General features: G+C 45.8%; 1 protein-coding gene across 1 annotated transcript in view; it reads right to left on the bottom strand.

Annotated features, from left to right (window-relative positions):
- Positions 1-16,667: 16,667 nt before the first annotated feature.
- LOC102902857 (BOS complex subunit NOMO1) overlaps positions 16,668-26,454 on the bottom strand; it is a 72,404-nt gene continuing 62,617 nt past the window's right edge. Inside the window, exons 30-31 of the mRNA XM_042276737.2 lie at positions 17,549-17,641; positions 16,668-17,237 (exon numbers count right to left, since the gene is read on the bottom strand). Coding sequence (XP_042132671.1) covers positions 17,106-17,237; positions 17,549-17,641 — 225 coding nt within the window. The 3' untranslated portion in view covers positions 16,668-17,105. The remainder of the gene's footprint in view (positions 17,238-17,548; positions 17,642-26,454) is intronic.

Here is a 26,454-nt window from a genome sequence, read left to right as displayed (position 1 = left end):
TCAGAATAATGCTCAGAAGCCATGGGCAGCACAGAGGAAGTCATACAGGAAACAGATACAGTGCTCAGGAAGCCATGGGCAGGTGTTGAGTAACAAAAGCTTTATATTAACATTTATTATAGGACTCAATGTATGTAAAATGCCCCAGACAGGAAATCCCTCGAGAAGCAGGTTACTGCTGCTTAGGGCTGGCGACAGGGAGAGAGGAAGCAGGAATAACGGCCAGTGAGGAGAGGCTTTGTTTGTGTGAGGAAAATGTACTAAGTCAGATATTTGAGAGGGTTGGAAAACATGGTGTACTAAACACCAGTCAACTGGATACTTTAAATCAAGACGGACTGTGGCTTGGTATGGTTACACGTGCCTGTGATTCCAGGTTCTGGCAAGAAAGCAGGAGATGGCAAGCTTGAGGCCAGCCTGGGCTACATAGCAAGATGGTGTGTGTGTGTGTGTGTGTGTGTGTGTGTGTGTGTGTGTGTGTGTGTGTGTGTGTGTGAAGTAGATGATATCAAATCATCTTTCAATTTTACAAAAAGGGATACAGCAAAAAACTCAAGCTAGATGCTTGTTTTTTTTTTTTAAGATTTATTTATTATGTACACAGCATGTGTACCAGAAGAAGGCCAGAAGAAGGCACCAGATCTCATTACAGATGGTTGTGAGCCACCATGTGGTTTGGGAATTGAACTCAGGACCTCTGGAAGAGCAGTCAAGTGCTCTTAACCTCTGAGCCATCTCTCCAGGCCCCATTTTTAAAACTTTTTTTTCCCCTAGACAGGGTTTCTCTGTGTAGCTTTGCGCCTTTCCTGGATCTTGCTCTGTAGACCAGGCTGGCCTCAAACTCACAGAGATCCACCTGCCTCTGCCTCCCGAGTGCTGGGATTAAAGGCATGCGCCACCACCGCCCGGCTAAAAAGCTAGATGTTTTTAATGTGAAGAAAAAGAGATACAACTCATAACCCATGCTTAACATCTATAACAGCCATGCTTTGTAATTTTCCATCATCCAAATTTTATATGCTTAACAATTTCATCTTTTGTTCTATCACTATCAGAAAAAAAATGACCTGTTTTCTTCATAATTTTCCTGATAGTTCTGCTGATTTTTATTTAAGTATGATTGCGTTGGTTTGAATAAGAATGGCCCCCAGGTGTATACATTTGGGTGCTTAGTCATCAGGGAGCAGAAGTAAACCCACTTGAGAGGGACTAGAAGGATTAGGAGGTGCAGCCTTGTTGGAGGTTTCAAAAGCCCACGCCATGCCCAGAGTCTCTGTCCGTTTTTGAATCAGGAGGAAGCTCTGGGCTCCTTCTCCAGCACCTGCCTGTCACGCTCCTGCCGGGATGATGGTGGACTAAGCCTCTGAAGCTATGGGGCCAGTTAAGCACTTCCTCTTATAATGATTACCTTGGTCACAGCAAGAGAACAGCGACTGAGACAATGAGGTCACAGACATTGAAGGTTTTCCGGCCGTCTGGCGGACTCACTTTATACTTGGGTGGCCTTGTGTCTCAGCTTGCCCTTGGCCTATTTTATTTGAATCCAGCTCTGCTGAGGCAGTCATGTTTCTATGAGTGTGTTAAAACGTAAGTGTGCACATGTATGCACACATATGCATCATTTTGTATAGCTTAGCCCTGTTTTCTTTCCTTTCGTTCTATTTATTTATTTATTTATTTATTTATTTATTTATTTATTTGTGTGTGTGTGTGTGTGTGTGTGTGTGTGTGTGTGTGTGTGTGTGTGTACCTATGTGTATCCATGTACCACAGTGAATGTGTGAAGAGGTCACAGGATAACTTTCGGGAGTCAGCTCTCTCCTTCCACAATGTGGGTATCTGCACTCTTTTCCTTCTAATTTTTTAGATTTATTTATTCTATGTGTGTGTGTAGCCTGCATGTATGTACACCATGTATATACATGGACAGCATGGACAGCACATCCGTGGAGTGCCTGAGGAGGTCAGAAGGGGTCTGATCCCCTGGAACTGGAGTTACAGACAGTTATGAGCTGCCATGTGGGTGCTGGACTTGAACCCAGATCCTCTGGAAGAGCAGTCAGTGCTCTGAACCACTGAGCCACCTCTCCAACCCCATCTGCCTTCTAATTCAAGTATTTCCTGTTTACGTTTACTCAGATTACCGATTCTGTACTTAATCAACTCAATACATGCCCCTTAGGCTTAATATCATAAAATCAGGGATTGTCTTTCAATTAGTGGGGGAGGGGGGATTCGCCAGTTGGTAGCAACAACACCCGCTTTCCTACCCTCACGCCATAAACTTTATTGCAGTTTTTCTTACCGTCATAACCTCGGACTTCCTGCATCATTGTCACATCTATTGGCCATTTGATCTTCAAAAGGACTAAACTAAGTCAGACCCAGGGGTGCACACATGCAGCCCTGGCGCTTGGAAGGCTGAGGCAGAAGGATTGCGGAGAGTTTGAAGCCATCCTGGGCTGCAAACAGAGGGCTGGGATGTAGCTCAATGATGGGCTTTGTGTCTAGCATGCATGGAGCCCTAGACTCAAATCTCCAGACCCACAAGGGGAAGAAATGTCTGTAAATGCATCCCCGTGTCTGTGAGCGGAGAAATGGAGCGGCTGGCATGGGGGAGGCAAACCTCGCCGTCTGAGGAGTCACCTGACCTCACGTATGAGCACTACCTGCTTTACCAGACCCTGGACTGGAAGCTGCTACAAAAGCCACCTCACCCTTGGTTCTGAGACCACGGGATTACCGACGAGCAGCCACAGAGCACAGAAACTGACGACAGGTCCCAAGCGTTCTCCCGAGTGCTGGGCGGATATGACAATGTGCCCATCACTGAGGCGAACATCAACGGTCGGGAACATCTTCCTAACACTGAGCAGACATTTCCTAACTCCTAGCCACGTGGACCCCAAGAAAGGAATGGCTGCGGATCTAACTCAGCGGCAGAGTGCTGATGTCGGATGTGCTTACCTAGCCTGTGTCAGGGGAAGGGCTTGATCACGGCACCACAGCGGGAGGGGAGAGGAGAGGGCAAAGCGGATTTCAGTCAGAGGACACACTGGCACTGGCACGGATGCTCTCTCAGATGGCTCAAAAGAATACCTAACACTAAATGTGAGAACGGGACTGCTCTTTTGAAACAAGGTTACACAGCTCAGGCTGGCATCAAACTCACAGCCACCCTCCTGCCTCATCATCCTAAATGTTGAGATTACAGTATGCTTCAGTATACAAGAATGATTTTTAGTTTTGAAATGTGTATTTATTGATTTTTTTAAAAAATAAGCTGGCCTAGGTAACCAAGGATGACTTCGAACCTCTGATCCTCCTGCCTCTACCTCCTGAGGTGCTGAGATGATGGATGTACACTGTCGTGCTCCGTTTATGCAATGGTGGGGACTGACCCTGAGGCTTTGTGCACGCTAGGCGAGCGCTCTGCAGACTGAGCCACTTCCGGCCCGCTCCCTTTGGTTCCTGCAGATTTGTTTATCGGAGTACTTATTTCATCAGCTCATACAAGATATTTCAGTGACCCCTGGGAAGATGCCCACAACACAAGATTCTCTGCAAGAACACTGAATTCAGTGGGTCCACGTGCTGGGATGAACCCAGGGCTTCCTGCATCCATGTAGGCCCACTGCCAACTAAATGGCAGCTCCAGTCCACACATGGGTTTTTAAGAGCATTCCACTGAAGGTCTATCAGAAACACAGCCTGCCAAGGACAATCTTAAGAGCCATGCCATATTGCCTGTAAAAAAATCTGTATATCTAAATTACTCTTTCAAAGCTCTTCCAGTAAGCAAAATAGAACTGTGCGTGATACAGCATGTCATGGTTTCCCAGATTTGTGTGTGTGTGTGTGTGTGTGTGTGTGTGTGTGTGTGTGTGGTTTTCTTTGTTGTTGCTGTTGTTTGGGTTTTTTTTTTGTTTGTTTTTGTTGATTTGGTTTGGTTTTTTGAGACAGGATTTCTCTGTATACCCCTGCTTGACCTGGAACTCACTCTGTAGACCAAGCTGGCCTTGAACTCACAGAAATCAACCTGCCTCTGTCTCCCAAGTGCTAGGATTAAGAGCATGCACCACCATCGCCCAGCTGGTTTCCCCAGTTTTTTGGGTGTGTGTGTGTGTGTTTGTTTTGTTTTGTTTCTACCTGGCCTACAGCTGTGTGTCGTATCAGTGAAACACAGGAATCGGAAGCATGAAATCCATCATCTTCTTCAGGACTCTCTAATACCTGCCTTTCAGTATTCACTGCCTCTCCTTTCCTACTTCATGTGGAGATCACAGGAAACCTGCAGAAGTCAGTTCTCTCCTTACACCCCGGGGCGATGAACAGAACTCAGGTCATTGGGCTTGACTCACTCTAGACATAACTGGAACAATTAACTTAAATATTGCTTAGGTCTTTACTAAAGACTCAATAAACATTGACCATTACTGTCTTGGGGTTTCTATTGCTGTGAAGAGAGCTGAGGGAGGAGAGGACCGGAAGGAGAGGCGTTACACACCTCCTTTCCTACCCAGCCAGTGGGAGTTCCGGCCGTCTTTCCTTATCATCCTAAGAACAAGACAGGCCTTGAAAGGGGACAGTACACCAACTGCTGAAACATCAGACATTACAGGTGACATTGACGCTCTCAGGCAGAATAACATGACGTCCATTCGACAGCCAGGCTGGCCTCATTCAGAGCACTCCGGCCTCCACAATGCTGAGATCACAGGCAGGAGCCATCAAGTCTAGTATGACTGCCCTGAACTCCTGATCTTCTCACCTCCATGTCCTGGGTTAAGTTAGGATTACAGGCATGTGTGTACCTCCACACCAGTTTATAAAGTGCCAGCAACTGAACCCAGGGCTTGGTGTGCACCAGGCAAGTGCTGGAAAAATGAGCTGAATTCCCAGCCCCACGACAAGACAACATGAAAAGCGCAGGTCCAGAAGGCATCAGAGCTCTCCCCTGTGTATCCAGTAAGTCCAAAACAAGCCCCCCAAGTCCCAAATCCTGATAAAACAAGTCAAAGCTGTGAGCCACACACAGAGTGGGATTTCTCAGTTGTGGAATCACTTAAATAGGTGTCCAGTTAGGAGTACAAACTGTGTGCTTGCACGAGTGTGTGTGTGTGTGTGTGTGTGTGTGTGTGTGTGTGTATGCATAGGTGTGCTTTTTATATGTGTGTGTGTGAATGTGTATATATATGTGTGTGAGAGAATGTGTGTGTATGTACATGTGTGTATATGCATGTGTGTGAGTGTGTCTGAGGGCACCCGCACACACATGATGCACAGACATGAATGCAGGCAAAACACTCATGCACAAAAGATAAAACAAAATTTAAATTGAAAAAAAAGAATTATTTTAGGGCCTGGAAAGATGGCTCAGTGCTTAAGAGCACATATTGCTCTTGACCCAAGTTCCATTCCCAACATCTATGTTAGGTGGTTCACAACCACCTGTCATTCCAGTTCCATGGGGATCAGAGTCCTCTGGCCTCTGGGGGCACCCAAGTTCACACACACACACACACACACACACACACCTAAAAATAAATCTTTTTTTAAAAGGATGACTTTAAGCTAAGTAAGGTGCTGCATGCTTATGATCCCATCACAGGTAGGCGATGGCAGGAGAATTGCTGTCAGCCCAAGGCCAACCTGGACCCCAGTGAGTTCTAGACCAGCCTGGGCTACATAAGCACACTGTCTTTGCCCCAGCCCCCACAAAACACTATAAAGAGAATTATTTTAAATGAGAAAACGAATTTTGAGCCACTCACTCTAATGTATGATTTATGGTTTTCTTTCCTGTTTTATTGCTGTTGTGATAGTTTTTTGTCACAAAACACAATTCTTTACTGAGCACTTACCCTCAGACAGACTGAGGGCCATCTGTCCATCCATCCATCCATCTATCTATCTGTCTGTCCGTCCATCCATCCATCCATCCATCCATCCATCCATCCATCTATCTATCTATCTATCTATCTATCTATCTATCTCCAGATGAGGCCGCTGAGATAAGATGACCTACACAATATTAAATTGTGAAGGACAGGTCTTGGCTCCTGGCCCAATATTTTCCCTTGAAAAACTGATTCTTGGGTTCTAAATGGAGAGAAGAGGGAGATAAATGTAACGATGAATTATAAATGTACCCTTACTTAGTGGGACTAGTACACAGGCGGTGTGCATTTATATACATAGTATAAAGTTAATGTGAAAGAAAAGTATCAAGTTCATGGTTTGCCAGGAGACTGAAATCAAACAGACAAAGCCAGAGCAAACAGCTCCTGCTCACAAGGCCCAAGATGCACTGGCCGGGCAAAACTCAGGGCAAACATTTGTTTCTCTGGGCAAAGATACTTTAAGACAAAAGGTAACTTTTTTCCCCCCCTTTTTCTTTCCTTTTTTTTCCTGTTTGTTTATTTCTTTTTTGTTTTTCCAGACAGTGTTTCTCTGTGTAACAGCCCTGGCAGTCTTGGAACTGGTTTTGTAGACCAGGCTGGCCTCGAACTCACAGAGATCCGCTTGCCTCTGCCTCCTGAGTACTGAGATTAAAGGTGTGCACCACCATGACCTGCAGCTTTTTCTTTAAGAAAATGTATTTACTTTCATGTGTATTTGTGAGTGCCTGTCTGTAAGTACACATGCGTACCAACTGCATGCCTGGTGCCCCTGGAGGCCAGAACTGGAGTTTTAGGTAGTTATGAGCCACCATGAGGGTATTTGGGACCAAAGCCAGGTCCCCTGAAACAGCAAAGCATACTCTTGACCTCTGAGCCAGCTCTCCAGCCCCATGAGTAATTTTTTTTCTGTTAAATTCTTAGCTGGGAACCAGGTATGGCAGTGTGGACCCATGACCTAACCTGAGAGGATCCCCGGAACAGAAGGGTCAAGGCTATCTTATATTTGGCTGTATAGCAAGTCTGAGGTCAGCCTGGCCAAAATGAGAACGTCTCCTCAAAACAATCAATCAATAACAAGCTCTTTTTCTTGTTTTTCTTTGATTTCTTCCAATTTTTTGTTTGTTTTTTCTTCCATTTCCTTAAGGGAATTTTTTTATTTCCTCTTTAAGGGAGTTTTTTTTTATTTCTTCTTTAAGGGCCTCTATCATCTTCTTAAAGTCATTTTTAGGATTGATTTCTTCTGCATTGGTATGTTCAGGTCTTGCAGGTATAGAATCGCTAGGTTCTGATGTTGTCATATAGGTCTGTATGTTGTTGCTTGTATTTTTGCACTGGCGTCTACTCATCTCTTCCTCCGCTTGGTGGTGTCTGTGTCTGAAGGTGCCTCTCGTGTTCTGATAGTCTTGGTCCACTAGAAGTTCTTGGTCGAATCGGTGCTGTTGGGCTCTGTTTCTCCAGGAGCAGCTTAGTCCAATCAGTGTTAGTGGGTTCTGTCTCAGGGAGCAGTTGTTCCCAGTTGGTGCAGGGTGGGCTTATGGCTCCAGTGGTTGTTGGGTTCACAGGGGCTGGGTTTTTTTGGTGAGGGAGCAGGGAAAGGTAGCTGTCTGGTCCCTGGAGCTCCGATGGCTGGGGCCTAGGGGCTAGAGACCTGGTCTGCTGGTCCGGAGATGGGGCCTTACCTGTTCCCAGTCGGTGTACGGTGGGCTTATGATTCTGGTGATCTGGTTCGGTGGCTGGACGGCTCCTTCTCCTGTGTTCTCGGGTCGAGTTTTGCTCGATTGCCAACTCCTCAGCTGATCTTGTGTCGTCAGACTGAAGGCTGCCGGCTTCTGAAACCCCTCCCAAATGGATCTTAGCTGAACAGGTTGATCAGTAGGGCAATCTCATCAACACCTCTGCAGGATTGGCAGCTGGGCCCCAGGTTGGCCTCGGGCTCTGTAATCCTGGACTGAGGCTGAAGACTCACTTCCAAGACAGGATGTTCAGCAAGGTTGGCCAACTGGTACCCACCCTCTCTGCTGAGAGACTAGCTGGAGTTACAAGGTGGGAACCCAGTTTTCTTCCTTGTCTGATCCAGCGTGTGGCTCTACATCAATATAATTTTATTGTTGTTGTTGTTTTAAGACAAGGTTTCTCTGGGTAGCCTTTACTGTCCTGGAACTTAATCTGTAGCCCAGGCTGGCCTCACTCTCACAGAGATCCGCCTCTAAGTAACTAATTCTTAACTTTTTAAATTTTTCTCCATACTTACTACTACCTTAAAACAGTGAACTTAGAGATGGTGAGATGGTTTATCGGGGAAAGGTGCTTGCCAACAAGCATGCCCAGCCTGGTCTACAAAACCAGTTCCAGGACTGCCAGGGCTGTTACACAGAGAAACCCTGTCTGGAAAAACAAAAAAGAAACAAACAAAAAGAAAAAGAAAAAGTCACTGCCCCACATGGTAGAAGGAGGAAGTTGCCTCTGACCTCCACAGCCCGCCATGGTTCACACATACCGAAATAAATACTAAGAATATTTTTTTCCTGGCGGCGGCGGCGGCGGCGGCGGAGCACGCCTTTAATCCCAGCACTCAGGAGGCAGAGGCAAGTGGATTTCTGTGGGTTCGAGGCCAGCCTGGTCTACAGAGCAAAATCCAGAACAGGCACCAAAACTACACAGAGAAACCCTGTCTTGAAACAAACAAACAAAACAAAACAAACAAACAAAAGAATATGTTTAGTTAACTTGATCCCAGTTTGTCACAGATGTGCTACAGTTTCATGTGCATGCGTGTGTCTGCTCCTCTGTGTGTGCGCCACATGCATGCAGGTGACTGTGGGAGCCAGATCAAGGCCAGAGCCTCTGGAATGGAAGTTGCAGCAAGCTTCGAGCAGCCTGACGTGGATTCCAGAAACCGAACCCAGATCCTCTGCAAGAGCAGCAAGTGCTCTTAACCACTGAGTCATCTCTCCAGCCCCTGCCACAGATATCAAAATAATGTTTTTCAAAGCCTTTTCTGAAACCCCGCTACATCACACACATTTAAACCTGATGCTGAACATAGGTATCTCTATGGAGTCTGCAAAGAAAATCAAGCTTCTTGAAATGTTAACGACAGATTTCTTTTTAGGTGGTGTATTTGATATAAGATGTCTATGCTGAGAAGTGAAAACATGCAGGCTGCCCTTTGTACATGACATCATCGGTACCACACGGCAAAAACAAACAGAGAGACAGCACATTGAACCCTAGCCTCTTTCCTTTATTTTCCAGGTTCTTTCACTTTCTCCATTTTTTTCTAGTGCCCGAAACTCAATGCATGCTAAGTAAGAGTCAACTGCTGAACAGCGTCCTTAGTCCACAACTTGATTTTCTGAGTCTTGATTTTCCTAACGGTAAAACTGAATTAAGCTGGACACGGTGGCTCCTACCTGTAATCTCAGAACTCAGAAGGGTAAAGCAGGGGGATTGCCTGAAGTTTAAGACCAACCCAGGCTACGTTGTGAGTTCCAGGATAGCCTGGCTAACATGAAACTCTCAAAAAATTTAAAAAGTATAAATTATTTTCAACACATTTTAAAAAATGTATTTTTATTCATGTGTGTGGGAGTGTGTGTATGTCACTTGTGTGGAGAGGTCTGAAGAGGGTGTCAGATCTCCTAGAAGTGAGTTCCAAGCAGCTGTGAGCTGCTGGACACAGGCCCTCAGAGAAGCAGGGAGCATTTTCAACTGCTGAGCCAGCTCCCCTGTCCACGGAGTATCATCTCCAAGACTTCTTCCTTTAGTTTTACGTATTTGTTTACTCCATGTGTGTGCACACGAGCTCCACGACATTGGAGGAGAAGACAGAAAACACCTCGGGTGGTGAGTCCTCTTCCACTTGACAGGGATCCTGGAGACTGAACTCCGGTCATCAGGCCTGGCAGCAAGCACCTTCACCCACAGAAGCATCTTTTTGTTCCTTCAATACATTTTAAAAACTGACACTTGATCCTTCCAGTTTCCAAATACTCAAAAGACATAGTTTGTAGACACCAGCCACTAAAAGGCCCTTAGAAAATAGGACACAGTTTTAACACATATTATTCTCTCATTTGTCTGCGAAGACACTGGAACCTGAAACACAGGCACTGGGAATAGCGCCCAGAATTAATGAGCACTGATTTGAAAAGGGTCCTCATTGCCTCGTTGTGGTTTCATTTCACTTTGTATTTAGTGATACAAACCCGCCTGGCGGAAAGCATGCTGACAGCCAGGCTCCATGGTCCACATCTGTAATCCCAGCACTCAGGAGGCTGAGACTCAGGACTGCTGCAAGACCCAGGCTAACCTGGGCTACATATGGGGTCGGAGTCTATCCTGTTTTAATCAAACAAACAAACGAAAAGGATACTGAAAGAATATACAAAGCCAGGTGGCGGTGGCCCACGCCTTTAATCCCAGCACTCAGGAGGCAGAGGCAGGAGGAGCTCTGTAAGTTCGAGGGCAACCTGGGCTACAGCAACCACATCAACCCACTGAGTTAACATTTAGAAAGTGCAGCAAGAAAGTGACATCCATTTCTTCCCCCTAAGCAAAAGGGCTCCTCCTGCGCCTAACTTGTCACTTTGGGGCTAACTAATCTATGGCTGGCATGAACTTTTTCTCCTCAGGGGCAGGAGATGCTGGCTGTACATGCTCTGGGGAAGAGCTGTTTTCCTGGGCCTAGCTTTTCTCCGTGGTGCTGGGGGTGCTGAGCATCAGCCCGGAATTGATGGATTCAGATGGGTCCTTGCCAGTGGGCACCCCCCTCGCCCATGGATGGCTCTTGGTCCTGCACCTGCTCCTGCCACCTACCCCGAAGAAAACACGGGTTCCCTCACTCGGGAGGAGCAGTGGAGAGCACCTGATGCCTCGGGCTGCAGCGGGCCGCCCTCCCCAGCCCTCCCCAGCCCTGCCCAGCCCTGCCTACAGCCACAGCAGGGCAAGCAAGGCCTCTCTTCCGGGATTGCCCAACCTTGCCTGAGTCATGAGCTTGTGCAAGACCTGGTGATCCCAAACTTCCTGTCTTCATTATTTCTCCTGGCCCTCCCTCTCAGGAACTTGTCACTGGAGAATGACATGCTGCTCCAGTCAGTTTCCTTTCTCTGTAGACTGGTCCCTCTTTCCCTCTCATTTTACCTCAGGCTGTCCTCCGGCTCCATTTCTCTGAGACTGTGCTTTATAAAGTCACCTTTGACTGGACGCTCTTTCTGTCTCCTTTTGTTTCCTTTTACACACACACACACACACACACACACACACACACCCTCAAAACAGAATCCTGAAGCATATTGTACTCATTACATTTCAAATACCAGACAAGCAACTCAAGGAAGACTTTAACTCAAGGAAGGCAGGCTCACAGTTTCAGAGGGGATCCATGGGGGAGGCAGGAGCAGGGGCGGGGGTGGGGGAAGGGCACAGCAGCAGGAGCATGCAGAGGCTGGTCACATTGCATCCACAGCCAGGCTATAAAACCTCAAGGCCCATCCCCCCAGCGGCCCACTTTCTCCAACCAGACTCCACCCTCTAAAGGTTCCTCAACCTTCTGAAACAGCGCCACCAGTTGGGGATCCAGAGTTCAAACATGTGAGCCTGTGGTGGAGCATGTCATATTCAAACCACAATACACATATTCTATTACAAGAACTACAGCAATTTAAAATAAATTCTAGTCATGCAGTAAGAAATGTTACCCAATAGAGCTTGCATTTTACAGTCATATTTTTTGTTTTATGCCAAGAAAAGACCTTAGTGAGAAACTACAATGATCAGCTACTTAAACCTTGATCATAAGCCCAGATCTTCATCCATAAAGTTAAAAATATAATTATCCTCTCCCCCTTAGGAATCAATGGTATATGCAGTGAGCCATCTCCTCAGAGAATGCCTGGCATTCTTTTCTATGATAAAGGCTGGGACTGGAGAGTGGTATGACTGATAGAGTACTTCCCAGGGCACATGAAGCCCTGGGTGAAGTTTCCATACCCCGACCCCTCCACCGACACAGTAATCCAAATCAAACCACAATAAGAAAGAGTCCAGGTTTAGTGCGTAAACCACCCCAGATGATTTTCCAGCTCCGCGTCTGTTCTCTCCGGGGCGGTTTAAATACCCTGTAGGAGTGGTCATGAGCATGTGGCAGGCTTTCCGAGCTGGAGCAGGGTTTAGAGAGAGATGGGAAAGGGGGGCTGAGGGGGAACTTCCACCTGAACCCTGGGTTTGCTCTCCAGCTTGCGCAAGCCTGGCATGCTCTACCCCCAAGTGCTGGGATTACAGGGGTGGACTGCCTCCCCAGCTGGTCCCTGACTCCATCTTTCTAAACCAAGAAGACAGGGGTCTCCTAACTCCAAAGCAATCTCCGATGTCCCCAGCACTATTCCCGCTCCCCTCGCTCCCCTCCGTGTCCTCCAGCCAGTTTCTACTCAGCTGGCCTGCTCTGCTTTCATGCCTCTCTCCCCCAGGACTGCGCTCAAGCACCTGCCCCCCACACCCTCACCCCGCTTCCCTCTACCCTATTATAAAAGGAACGTGTTCACTTCGTACTAGGCTGGGGAGGCAGGCAGCCTATTCTGATAGGTGAGTTCCAGGCTGCTGAGAGGTGCCGTCTCCAAAGGTTAACGTGAATGTGCCTAAGGAATGAAGGGTGAGGTTGTTCTCCGGCCTCTCCATGCAAACATACATACACATACACACATACACACACACACACACACACACGCACTCACACACACGCACAGGAAAAAAAATTCAAATTATGTACTTTGGCTTGTTTTCAATTTGCAGTTTACATGGAACATCTTTTCTTTCTCATTTCAAGATCTTCCAGAGCATTCTTAGAAGTGGCAAGATGGTCCAACTGCAGTCTGATTAACCTCTCCCCCTAATACTTTTGGATTCTTACTGTACCATAAACCATGTTCCTATATTTCAGTTTCCTTGGGCGAGTCTTTCTGTTGGAGACATTTCTCCACTCTCTTGCATCTCTGACCCCTTTATGTCAGCTTTTGACCCACACCATCTTGACGGAGATGTCTGGAGACCAGGCTGATGGGTGCAGGTATACCTGCTGCCTCAGACTGTAAGACCTCCCTCCAGGGCAAAGGCTGGGCTGCCTTTGGGGAAGGATCAGAATTGCTAACTCAGGGACTCCTTCGCCGGGAGGCACATTCAGATACACAACACCATGTCAGTATTGTGTGTGTGCGCTGGAGATCAGAACGGAATTTTCTCTAAGACCCTTGGGACCATTTTCTTAAAAGATCTCAAACTGTTTGACCTTCAGACCCCACAAAATCTGGGTCTGGCTTCTTCAAGGTAGTATGTTTGTTCCCTGTGGCATTTTTAGAGAAGCCCTGCTGCTTCCCAGTCCTGGGACAGAGGCAGGCTCCCGCTGTTGGAAAAACAGGTCCCTATCCTAGCTAGGAAAGACCCAGGCTAGCTGGATGCTGGAGTGGTGGCTCTGCAGAAATGTCCCGAAACGGTTAGTTATGCTCACAGAAAGAGCACCAGTATACAATGTCTGGGCCCCGGCTCCTCAGCCTCTTCCTCAGATGAAGGGTGGGAGAAGAGAGGGCCACCGCAGCTGGTGCACACAGCATACCTAACTGAGTCACACTGTCCTGAGATGATTTTTTAAGGCAATATTTGAGAAGTAACAAAAACAACCTCCACTTCGTCATGCAATAGCTAAGATAACATTCACTGGCTGTTCCGGTCTTGACAGACATCCAGTACTCCAATCCTCACAGCCACTTCACAGCTTAGTTACAAGGGCTTTGATCTCACTGTGAGGAGGCTCAGCGATGGTAAAACCCCACCTTGGTGGAAGGAAACACGAGGGTATCTGCAGGTCCAATGAGGCTTTTTTAAAAAAGAAGACATGAATTTGGGGAAGCAAGAAGTGGGGGTGGTTCTGGGAGAAGCTGGGAGTGCATACAATCAAAAGACATTGTATGAAATTCTCAAAGAACTATTTTTTAAAACGGTTTAAAAAGATTTAAGCTTCCATTTTTATTAATTATGTGTGTCTGTGTGTGGGCATGTACATGAGTGCAGGTGCCCTCAGAGGCATCCGATTCCCTCGCTGGCTGGGCAACCAGATGTGGTACTTGTACGATGTATGGAGGTCCTTGTGCTCAGAGAAGCACTAGGGGAACCAGGAATGTTAAACACACAAGGTTGTCCCTTCAAAGGGAGAGATGTACAAACTGTTTTCCACCCAGACGCTTATCTTGAGCCTGTTCATCTCAATCTATCTATAGGGCTACTCTCCCTCAGACACTTACGAGCATGTTTACCCTGAGCCTCCTTCCTTAACTGACAGGCCATCGCCTGTACTGAGTCATGTCCTAAGCCTCACTATCATGCTCATTATCACCAGGAACATTTCCCAATTGTACTGTTGTTGTGGAACAACCCTCTTATACACTATGAATACGCATTACGTTCACTGACTAATAAAAGCTGCCTGGCCAATAGCCAGGCAAAAAGAATAAGTGGGCGATCAAACTAAGGATAAGGGAGAAAGGAGGGTGGAGTCAAAGCCAAGAGGAGACACGAAGAAGCAAGATGAATGTGCCAGGCTAATAAAGGCACTGCCACATGGCAGAGTGTAAAGAAGGAATATGGGTCAATTTAAAATGTAGGAGTTACTTAGTAATAAGCCTGAGCTACTGGTCAAGCATTTACAATTAATATAAGCCTCTATGTGGTAATTTGGAAGCTGCTCCTGGGACAGGAAAACTCCACCAACATACCGTGTCCTTTACTATGCCTATTTGGGGTCAGACTCTGGGTTTGAACCAACACTGGCTGAGTTGTGTTGAACTGGATTTCCTTCTTGCCTCCTCTGGAATAACACTCTGCTGGCTGTGGTTTTTGCACACACACACACACACACACACACACACACACACACACACACACACACACACACACACACAGTGGGTACTGGCACAGAATTTGGGATTCTCTGGAAGAGCAATATGTATTCACTGCTGGTCCCTGAAGAGAACTGGAGTACTGTGAACCACCACATGGTGCTGGGAACTGACCCAGGCCCTCCAGAGACTTGCTTCCATGGGATTCTAAATCCCATCAAGCTGAAATCAAGATAAACCATCCTAGTAACTAAGCCAGCTTTGCCCCCCTGAACTTGCCCAACTTTCTCCTGGGCTACTCTGACCTTTAGGGCTGCGCCTCTTCCTGTCTTTGGGTGTTCACTCATGTGACTGCTCCCCAGCAAAGCCGATGGAACAGTGGAAGGGAGGTCCTTGGCCACTTGCAGCTGTGACCCACCTGTCACTGTATCCACCTGCACACATCACCCGCTTACTAGACACCGGCACACAGCGCATTTTTATGTTCCATGTGGCAGAGGCAGAACACAGAGGTCAGGGACTCTTGGATCTAAGTTCCGGCTCTAACTGTAGAACAAGCTGATGACAATCAAGGTCCCTGGAGGCTTCACACCAGGGCCCAGCACAGAACCCAGGGCCTCAAGTGCACTGGATAGGCGCGCTCGCTCCGAGCTACATCATTGCCCTCTTTTTAAGACAGGGTCTCACTAAATCCCCCAGGCTGGTGAACTCCCTCTGAAGGCCAAGACGGCTTTGTACTCTCAATCCTCCTGCCTCAGGCTCACCAATGCCGGGGCCACAATGAGCCTGTGTGGATCCCCAGGAAGGGATACCTCTCTTTCACTCTGCTTCATTCATCCTCCTTCCCCACAAACAGGAAAGAGCAGGGGGAAATGTGTGGCGTGGCTATAGAAGGGCTCCGGCCAGCTTTCCGAGGTGTCCTTCCCCCAGCTGGGGTGAGGGTTGTTTTCAAGGCATTTTCTCATGTAGCCCGAGCTGGCCTCAAACTCTACATTTTAAACAGCTAAGGATGACCCTGAATTTCTGATCCTCCTGCCTCCACCTCCCACGTCAGGGATCACAGGGTGTACACCACCAGGCCTTTTTGCCCAGCCTTGTAAGTGCCAGGCAAGCACTCTACCAACTGAGCCGCACCCCCCAAGAGCTGAACACAGTTAAGTGTCTCGTGAACAGTGGGTCAGAACTTTCAGAAATGGCTCCTCACTGCAGGGGAACTAGTACTCTACCCATCGATCCAACAAATGCAGGAAGTCAGAACAGGACAAGCCCTGCTTTCAAATGGACTGAGACAGGGGGCTGAACCAACATCAACAGTGACCCATGAGTGACATGGTGAAGCTGCTACATGATGAGCACTTTTGGAGCTGGACAGAGCCCACTGACATTTAATTGTCTCTCAAAAGCGTTTAACCTTTAGTGTGTCAATAAAAAGCACCATTAAACTTTCAGGGCAGTATCCACTTGGAGTGAGAGTTAGAAGCACACTGGATGTGGAGGATGTCTCATCTGTCCCAGAGGCTCATGTGGTTCACCATCCTGTGCAGCAAGCAAACCCACACAATGGTCTGTGTCAAGTGGCCAGTTGATAGAGACACAGACACAGACAGACACAGACACACACACACACACACACACACACACACACACACACACACACACACACCAAGAAGTAACATAACTTTAGAGCCTAGCAGTAAAAGTCTTTCTGGCTCTAGACTATAGAACATCCACTCCAGGGGGCCACAGTGAGCCTAAGCCCAGCCACAGGTCTGCTGTCCCCTACTCCCCGTGTCTTCTGTGTGGTTGCTGTGGCTGAACAGCCCCCGCTCTGCATGCACCCAGCACTCTGGCAAGGCCCTGAAGATGATCTGAGATGAGCTACAACACATGAGTGGGTGACTTTATTCATTCCGGCTCTCGACAGATCCTTCTGTGTGGACAGACGCTGCTGCGGCTTCCAGAGGGCCAAGTGCAGAGGGGAGTTTGGGGAAAGTCCAGCAGGTACCTCACCACACAGACAATGCCAAATTGACTGGACTCTTTTTGTAAACAAATGTGGAAGATTTGAATTATGTTCTCACGCCACCAGCTTGGCTTAAATACTTCTCTGACAAAAATAACAATAATAAATTATCTTCAACCCAGAAAATAAGTTGTGTTCAGCAGGGTGACAGGAGGGTCCGTTTGTCGCATTGCACCACAGGCTACACAGGAGAGGACACAGGGCCGGGGCCTGCCTGAAGTGGGGAGCACGTGCCCTTGTCCCCTGGGGGGCAGCCCTGGCTGTGCCATCCCAGGGAACAAGCCTCCCTCCTCCTCACGTGCGTCTGGTCTTCTGTTTCTTGGTCTGTCTCTTCATGTCTTCAGGGCCGCTGCCTTCAGAGGCCGCCTGGCCAAGGGCTCTGACTCCCTGAAGGCGACTCGTCAGCTGCAGCAGCAAAGGAATGAGCTGGAAGGAGAGAGAGAGAGACCGTGAGACCAGGACGGCCCTGCCCTCACAGGCACCGGCCTCTGCTATGGACACTCCAGGGCCTGCGGAACGCCGGCAGGGAGATTTTACCCCAGGGGTGCTAGTTACCTCTCTCCAGGGCAACACCTCCCTAGATGGGCTGGGCCTACCAGTTGGAAATGATGCCACTGGAGTTAATGACCCCAGGAGGAGACATGGGACCCCAGGACAGCTGCGGGGGCCCTTCGCCTTCGCCTTCTCTGAGACACTAGGCCCACCGGTGTGGTCTGTCTCCTGACCCCTGGCCCTACCTTGTCGTGGTTGTAGCCCGCCAACAGCAGCAGCAGCGTCAGGGGCAGGGCGATGTAGGAGCCTTGGGCAATATCCTGCTCAGGCAGCTTCCTCTGCAACAGAGAACCATGACTCCTTGTGATGACGTCAACCACTGTTACCCAGAGCTTCAACCCTCTCAGCCACCAGTACACTGGCACCAAAGTTACCCATAATCCCTTGATACCAAAAAGACACTAACCAGGGTGTGGGTGTGAATATCCTGACTCAGATCTGGAACCCAGGCACAAGGAGACGCCAGTGACCAAAGACTCCCTCTTCCTATCCCAAATGAACTCACTCTGGCTGAGGATGACCTTGAACCTCTGACCTTCCTGCCTCTACCCCCTGATGCTGAGATTAAAGGTGTATACCAACTTGCCTGGTTGCTGTGGGCTGGGTACCCAACGCAGAGCTCTGTATGCACCAGCAGGGCTACATCCCAGCCCTGCGCAGCCTTAACTGACAAGCACTCAAAGGCATGCACGACAGCAGAAACCTGCAGCAGGCTGCATGTCCACACCAGGGGATGAGCTGGGCACGCTGTGTGCTGTGGCTCGGAACACTGTCCCCCCAGATTCCTCTGCTGAGACCTGTCCCATCTGAACTAGTGTGACGCACTGACCAAGGGTCTGGGGACACCGCTTTGGGGAGGTGATTAAGTAATGAGAGAAGAGCCTTCAGGAATGGGGTCAGCGCCCTCAGAGACCAGGCTGAGAGGAGCTAGTTCACCCATCTGTGGTGCGGGAACAGCCACAGTGCGCCATTCACGGAGCGGGGCACTTGGGCACTCACTCTCTGCAGCGGAGTCTCCGATCCCAGCCTCTAGAACCACGAGGAGCAGTTACTGTTTGCCAGTTACCTGGTCTAAGTGGAAATTTTAGCGCCCTGAACTGACTGAGAGACACGGTGCCTCCATACAATGGGGACCATGCAACTAGGAAATCTAGTGATCCCTAGGCATCTCAAAGAAACATAAATTCTTACTTTTCCCAGAAGCAACGTGTAGCAGAATATTATTTAAGGTGTGTTACTTTTGTTTATGTTGCATCTATCTGTTTAACTCTGTGAAGCTGTGTTACTGTGCCTGTCTAAAACACCTGATGGTCTAATAAAGAACTGAATGGCCAACAGCAAGGTGGGAGAAAGGATAGGCAGGGCTGGCAGGCAGAGAGAATGTATAGAGGGAGAAATCTGGGAGGAGAAGAAGTAGCCAGAGAAGGAGGTAGAATCCAGGGGCTAACCACCCAGCCACACAGCCAGGCACAGAGTAAGAGTAAGACATGCAGAGTAAGAGAATAGGAAAAGCGCAGAGGTAAAAGGTAGAAGGTGTGGGAGCCCGTTCTGGGGTTCCTCGTGGCTTTACCCAGCAGGTCCGAATAGAGGATGATCAGGACCACGGGCCTGAGTGCAGGTGTCTGAGATGGTCTGCACTTGGCTGTGCTGGGGGAGGAGGTCTTTTGCTCCACCCCTTGGCGTCTCTATAAAAACCCTGGGGCAGAGACAGTCGGGGCCGTTGGAAAAGATTCCAGGCCCTCTCGAGGCTATCCCATATTTTCTGTTTATCTCCGCAAGATTCTCCGCTATAAATCCTTCTATCTAATATTTCCTGCTGATCGCACTCAAGAAAACTCTGGGGAACTGTGTTGGTGGTAGGTAAACGCCCCACAGAATGGTGCCTGAACAGGGACTAAAGAAAAAAAGGGGGGAACTAAAAAAAAGGGAGGACTAAAGACAAATGAACAGGGACTAAAGACAAAGTAATAGGGACTAAAGATAAAGGAAAATAACAGTTTTATTACAGAGTTTTTGGTAAAAGTGTGAGTCAGCCCTGCCAGTGGAAAGGCATGCTGGTGTTATGGAAAATATATATATATTATATATATTATTGAGAGGCAGGGGTTTTATCCTCGAGAGAAAAGGAAAGCAGACTGGAAGGATGTCCAATGCTGCAGCAAAATTCTCTTCTGTCAAAATTTTCTATCTTCTATCCCTTTCTCAATTTCTATCTGTGAAAAATAAATATAAGGTATAGGGTAGTAATATAGTTTAGGAAAAACTTAGAAGTGTAAGATTGTCTAGGAAAAAAATAAGGCAACTAGACAGAAACTCTTCAATTTTCTAACTTTGGGGGCTATGAATGCAAACTGGGAGAAAAAAATCTTTCTTTGGGCTTTACGGGTAGTAAAATAGCTCTTCTTTGAGCTTATGGGGAAGAAAAAGTTTCCTATGGAAGCTTTTGACCTGGGGACAGCTGAAATGCTAAGTCCAAGCAGCAGGAGAAAATAATTTCTCCCTGAGGCAAAAATGGGAGTGTAAGAAGTCAAAGTTTAAAGTTGGGAAGTTTTGGGAAAAGTTGGTCTTTCTTTCTTCTGGGGAAAAAAATCTTAAACTATAAAGATTTTCTTGGAAATTTTGGGGGAAAATCTCTCTAAAAAGCCTTAAACTTTCTCAAAAGCTCTCTTAGAAACTTAAAAACTAAAGCCTTTCAGAACTCTCTCAGAAGGACAAATTAGAATCACCTGAAGATATTAATATGGGGACCACCTGTGATTAGCTCTAAGGGAAAACAACAAACCTCTTAAGACAGCAAGACCTCTCTAAGTTCTTTCAAGCTTTAACAATCCTCCCTGCAATGCGGGAGGCAGGGACAAGTTCCTAAAAACCTCTTCTAAGCTGTCTCTTCAAGCTAGTAAAAGACAGTGGGTCAGAGTCCCCTGAGGGAAACGCTTGGGAGAGTGTGGGTGAAGAGCTACAGAGAGCCCAAAAGGGCAGGAAACTTTACCTGAGAAAGGCAAAAAAGCCAAGCTTCACAGTTACAGCTGAGCTGAGGCATCAAGGATTTTGTTTCTGAGTGAGCGTTTCAGAATGAAAAGGTGCTCCTAATCCTCCTAATGCAAAGATCCCCTGAAGCAATGCAAACTCTGTTAGCATTGTATCCACACTTCTGACCAAAAACCCAGAGGTGACTGGCCAGCATCTCTGAGTTGGAGTGTATTTCGGGGATACTAGGGTTCCTGCAGTTGTAAACTTCCTGGAGCACAGAGCTGAGGCAGGAAGGTGCAGGACCCAGGGGAAGATTGCTAATGAACAAACAAAACTAAAGCCAGTGGGAATGGCACAGTTGTCTGCTTTCCTACAAGTCCCGGGTTGATAGGTCCACAGTTGAAAAAAGAAATCTGAGAAAAGCTTTCCTATCAGAAAAAGGACCTTTCTGGGAAAATAGTAAAGCTGAACTGTGTCTGAAGCAGTTGTGCTGCTGAGTCAGAACCTGTCTGGGGAAAGAGCCCAGCCAGGGCAGAACAGAACAATCCAGGAGTAAAGATTTTCTGTCAGAGAAAGCACCTCTTTGAGAAAAGCCGATGAGATGAGGGAGTGTAGCCCTGAGGGGTGATTGCCTCTGGCATAAGCTCTGTCCTGAGCACCTAGACAAGCAAATGCAACTCACTGGGGGACTGGGCCAGGTGAAGGCCTGATGAGGCAAAGCACCTGTCCTAATGGGAGTTTAGAAATGGCAAAAACCTCCCTTGTTAGATTTTCAGTCTGTATGCAAACCACACAGACCCCGAAAACAGAAACGGACAAAAAGCCCCTACCTTCAGTAGCAGGGAAAGCCACCACTGTAGTGTGGGAAACTGTTTCTGGGGTAGAGGGGATAAATTGAGACCAAACTGGATACTGTCAGGGAGAAAGACTCTGAAGAAACAGAGGGGACAGATTCCTCCCCAGAAAATGTGTGACCTGAAAAAGCTGCTAGAGTTTGAGGCAGATTCAGGGGGAGAAAAAAAAGCCCCTACCTCCAAAGGCAGCTAGCAGAGGTTCAGAGCCGCAGACAGATAGCTGAAGCTCTGCATCTGGGGGGGGAAGGAACAAGCAAAATGAGAATTAAGATCAGTGGGAGAAAATCTCTCTGAAGGAGCTATGGAAAAGCTGTTGTAAATGTTTTTGTTTTTCACTGACAGGCTAAAACAAACACAAGCCCCGAGTAAAGTTGCTATCAGAAATGCCAGCCTCAGTGCGCGCTAACGATCCGGTTCTGATCCGGGGCCAGTGTCAAATGAAGGAGAGACACCTGTTGAAGCCAGCTGAGGAGAGAATAGGAATCTCCCAATGTGCCATAGCTGAAAATGTAAGATGCTTGTTCAAATCTCCCGTTGCAAAAGCAAGAGACTTTGTTCAAACCTCCCAGGCAAGTCTAGTAAAAGAGAACCAGTTGACTCTCAGACCCGAAAAGAACTATGGGAAATGATAAAAGGGACTGATGTTATTATGGACTGGTATAAGGGAAATGCATTCTGGGAAAGGTAGTTTTTCCACTAAAGATGGTGACATTGCCCTGAAACACTTTTGTCAGCTCTAAAATTAAAATACAGCTTTTAAAAGAATAAGGAGGAAAATCATCTAAGAGTTTAAGTGTCAGTTCCAATGAAAAATTGAAAGGATATGGAACCAGGTGCTTCGCGGTTTGGGGCTCCATTGGTAAAATGCCTTATTTACCCTAAGAGCTGTGCAAAGTTTTTACGGTAGTTGGATGACAAAAAGCTACCTATAAGAGCAAACAAGCCACTTTAAAATCCTTAAAACAAGGGAAAGCAGTTTATACACTGAACGTTGTCTTAGATACGAAGAAACTTATGTTGAAATTAAAAAAGTTCTTTGCCTTTTGAACAAACTGCCTGCAATGAGTAATTTCTTTGCAAATCTAATTAAGGAGACAAGAGGCATTCAAAAAGAAATGCCAGCCGGGCGGTGGTGGCACTCGCCTTTAATCCCAGCACTCGGGAGGCAGAGGCAGGCGGATCTCTGTGAGTTCGAGGCCAGCCTGGGCTACCAAGTGAGTTCCAGGAAAGGTGCAAAGCTACACAGAGAAACTCTGTCTCGAAAAACCAAAAAAAAAAAAAAAAAAAAGAAATGCCTGCTTTATACATGGGAACCAAACTTCAGAAAATCTAGCTGTCTTACAAAAGAGTTGCTTCACCTGAAAGTTCCTTATAAAAAATCAATGCTAAGTATTACAGCTGCTGATAACATCAGGAATTAAAGCTAATGAAGTGAAAATGCTTTTTCTCAAAGTAAGCTAATGAAGGATACGTTTCATGAAAGAACATCTGTTCTTGACTCCTTTGAATAGTAACAGTTTTGGTGAAAATATTGGAACTAACAACAATCAAGTCAAAATGTTTCAACAAATTCAAGACGCTATTCACAAAAGAAAGCTGCCATGCTTTGTGGGCCATATTAGAGCTCACTCCAATCTTCCAGGTCCTTTAGCTGAGGGTAATGCAATGGTTGAGCATTATCCCAAGTGGAAATGGCTCAACAGTCACATGCTCTTCATCAAAATAGCAAAAGTTTAAGAAAGCAATTCAATCTTATGAAAGAAGCGGCTCGTCAAATAGTTAAATGATGTGGGATATGTCCAAAATATTTTCCTGTCCCTTACTTAGGGGTAAACCCTCGAGGTCTTCTTCCCAATCATCTATGGCAAATGGATGTTACGCATATTGCAGAATTTGGCAAATTAAGATATGTACATGTGACCATTGACACATATTCAGGATTTTCAATGGCTAGTGCACAACCTGGGGAAGCTACAAAACATGTCATTATGCACTGCTTGAAGTGTTTTTCGTATATGGGTTTACCAAAAATTATTAAAACTGATAATGGTTCTGGATATAGTAGTAAGGCGTTTCAACAATTTTGTACCCAATGGGAAATTGTACATAAAACAGGTATTCCCTATAACCCTCGGGGACAAGGTATTGTGGAAAGGGCTCATAGCAGTCTTAAAATACAACTTCAAAAAATATAAAAAAAGAAGAAATTTACCCTCAATCGCCACATAATGCATTAAATCATGCTCTTTTTGTTCTGAACTTTTTGAATATGGATGTCTATGAACAGTCTGCCGCAGATAGATTTTGGCACAGTGGCACCCAAGCGACTTTTGCTCAAGTGAAATGGAAAGAACCCTGCTCGGGATTATGGAAGGGTCCCGATCCTGTGTTAATATGGGGTCAAGGACATGTTTGTGTTTTTTCACAAGAGGAGAATGAAGCTCGGTGGTTACCGGAGCGTTTGGTAAGGAGCGTGGAACTAAGGAAGGTCAGCTCCAATGAGGTTTCTATAAAGGAACCAGAATGAAAGTGGCTTAATTAGTATTTCTGAGGTTTTGTCACTGGTGAATGCAAACAGTGAGGAAATAGAGTTCAGAGCTGTGCCGCTTTTGGCTTTACTAGCTCCTTTAGAAAAATACTTTATATCACCTAGTAGCTGTGCAGTATTGACGAAGAGCTTTACAGCAGCTAAATATGGTAATTTCACCCTCAGAGTGAAGTGAAGTTTTTCAGTAGAACAAACCAAGAATACTGCTGTGATAGAAACGTTTGTCTGAATTGAAGCACTCAGGGGAACTACTATGAATTTGGGTGAAGGGACAGCCTCTAGTTAAAAACTATCTACCATTGACTGTGCATCTCTGCCGGTTCCGGAACGGCTGAGAGAACTTGGCAACTTTGGAGTGTGGCGTCATCCTGGGAAGGTTACAGTCCCCTAGCAACAAGTATCACAATTCTATAACAACACTCACTAAATCCCAGTGCTTTATAACAAAGCTGACTATAAACTTTAGAAATGATGTATGTACTTCCTGTCTAGTTAAGAGAATCTTTCTAATAGAGATAGTGATAATAATTAGGAGTAAGAAGTAGAAAAAGATGAAAATAAGATATGTGAGTTTGCAAAAATTCTGTCTTGTTAGATCTGTGTTAAGAAATCTTTAGGTGTTTGCTAAGTTAAATATATGCTAATGGTAGCCCTATATAAATTTGAAAAATAGATCTATAGAGTTCCTTTAAGAATATAAGCTTGCAAGAAATATCTAAGGTAGTCTGAAGACATGTAGTAATAAGCTTGTAAGAAGATACTAGTTGTAAATGTAAGTTTAAATAAGAAATAAGATAAGAAGTATATAAGAAGCAATAAGAAATATATTTGCTAAAGTAGTTCAATAGTTTCCTTAAGGAGTATAAATAAGTAGATGTTAATACGTTATATGTGGGTTTGTAAAAAAAAAAAACAAAACAACAACAAAAAAACGTAAATGTTGAATGTGAGTCTAAATGCTTTGCAAGGCAAAAAAATGTTATATGAGTTTGTAAAGTGTGAATGTTAGGTGTGAGTCTATTCTTAATGTATATGGTGAAAGAACCTGAGACACAGAAGGTTAGTGTCCCAAGTAGACTGCAAAGTAGGCAGTCTGAATGGTTTCAAAAGCTCCAGAAGCCGCTAAGAAGCTAAGAATGGCGGACGCCAGAACCAGCACAACAAGGCATCCACAGCTGAGATCCGTGGAAAATCGACACAACACAAAAAAACCTGAGCTAACATCAAAAATGGTGCGGTTTAAAATATTACTATAACTAAAAAGGTCTCCAGCTTGAGAATGAAAGTTGCAGATATGCTTGTTTTAACTAAAATTGTTAACTGCAAAATGTTTTTGTTGTAAAACGTCTCTTCATATTTGGAAGTGAAAGCCTGATACCAGAATTTACCTTTTTTTTTAAACTTAAAATGAGATAAAACTACAGAAAGATTTTGGTTTCTTCATATTTGGAAAGCTAGTACCAAAATTTATCATTTGAATTATGAGACTTAAGAAAGGAAATGAACAATAGAGATTTCATTGCAATGGGACAATTTTGAGCTTACTTCTAGTAATGACCTAGGAACTGTTTTCTGGAATTGGGTTAAAAATGGAACTATTTAAATGAAGAAATTTATTTGTTTCTACCTTGACTCAAGATGCAGTTTTGTGTATGCATATATGCTGGTGATTCATGTATTGTTCTGTGTTAAGAATGCAATTGTTTTATGGAACTGTTTATATAAAAATGGAATTACATAGAGAACTGGTTTTGTGTTACAAATGGAACTGTTTAAATATAAGTTTGGGTTCCTCTAACTAGGTTTGAGATTTTGTTTAAAAAATTATAAAGAAAAGGAGGAGTTATGAGATTGAATTACGTTCGCAGAAACCTACTGATATTAATGCACCCTGGTTTTGTGGAGTTAAGGAAATATTTAAGTTTGTGAATACATCGAAGTTTTTCCTATGTTCTGTTAGCAAGAAACTTCAAATGACTGAGTTAAAGTTGTAAGACAGAGAAAATTGTTAACTATATATAGCACCATATATGCTAATTCAAATGGTTCTGTTAAGAGTTTGCTTTGAGTTGTAAGATTGAGAGAATTGTGACTATGTATAGCAATATTTATGTTAACCTGTTAATGGTAATGATGAAGCTAAGGGATTCTTTAAGTTTGTAGTCGCCTTAAGAGTTTTTGGTTTAGAAAGGGCTTGAGACAGCTAAGACTGCTGTAGTCACCTTGGACCTAATTCAAAAGAGAAAAGCCATCTTTACCATCCTCTACTCCCATACTGGGAGGTGTAACAGCTATGGAGATTGCTGTAAGCCATTAATAATTTTTTTTTATATATATTAAGAAAGGGGGACCTGTGGGAGCCCGTTCTCGGGTTCCTTGTGTCTTTACCCAGCAGGTCCGAATAGAGGATGATCAGGACCACGGGCCTGAGTGCAGGTGTCTGAGATGGTCTGCACTTGGCTGTGCTGGGGGAGGAGGTCTTTTGCTCCACCCCTTGGCGTCTCTATAAAAACCCTGGGGCAGAGACAGTCGGGGCCGTTGGAAAAGGTTCCAGGCCCTCTTGAGGCTATCCTTAATTTTCTATCTGTTTATCTCCGCAATATTCTCTCCGCAATAAATCCTTCTATCTAATATTTCCTGCTGATCGCACTCAAGAAAACTCTGGGGAACTGTGGGGGTGGTGGGTAAATACCCCACAAGAAGGGATAATTTAAGTTAA

Source organism: Peromyscus maniculatus, chromosome 1 (genome assembly GCF_049852395.1).
Source record: "Peromyscus maniculatus bairdii isolate BWxNUB_F1_BW_parent chromosome 1, HU_Pman_BW_mat_3.1, whole genome shotgun sequence".
NCBI classification, from domain to species: domain Eukaryota; kingdom Metazoa; phylum Chordata; class Mammalia; order Rodentia; family Cricetidae; genus Peromyscus; species Peromyscus maniculatus.
Note: the sequence above shows the minus strand (reverse complement) of the source record. Positions and strands in the feature narration are given on the sequence as shown.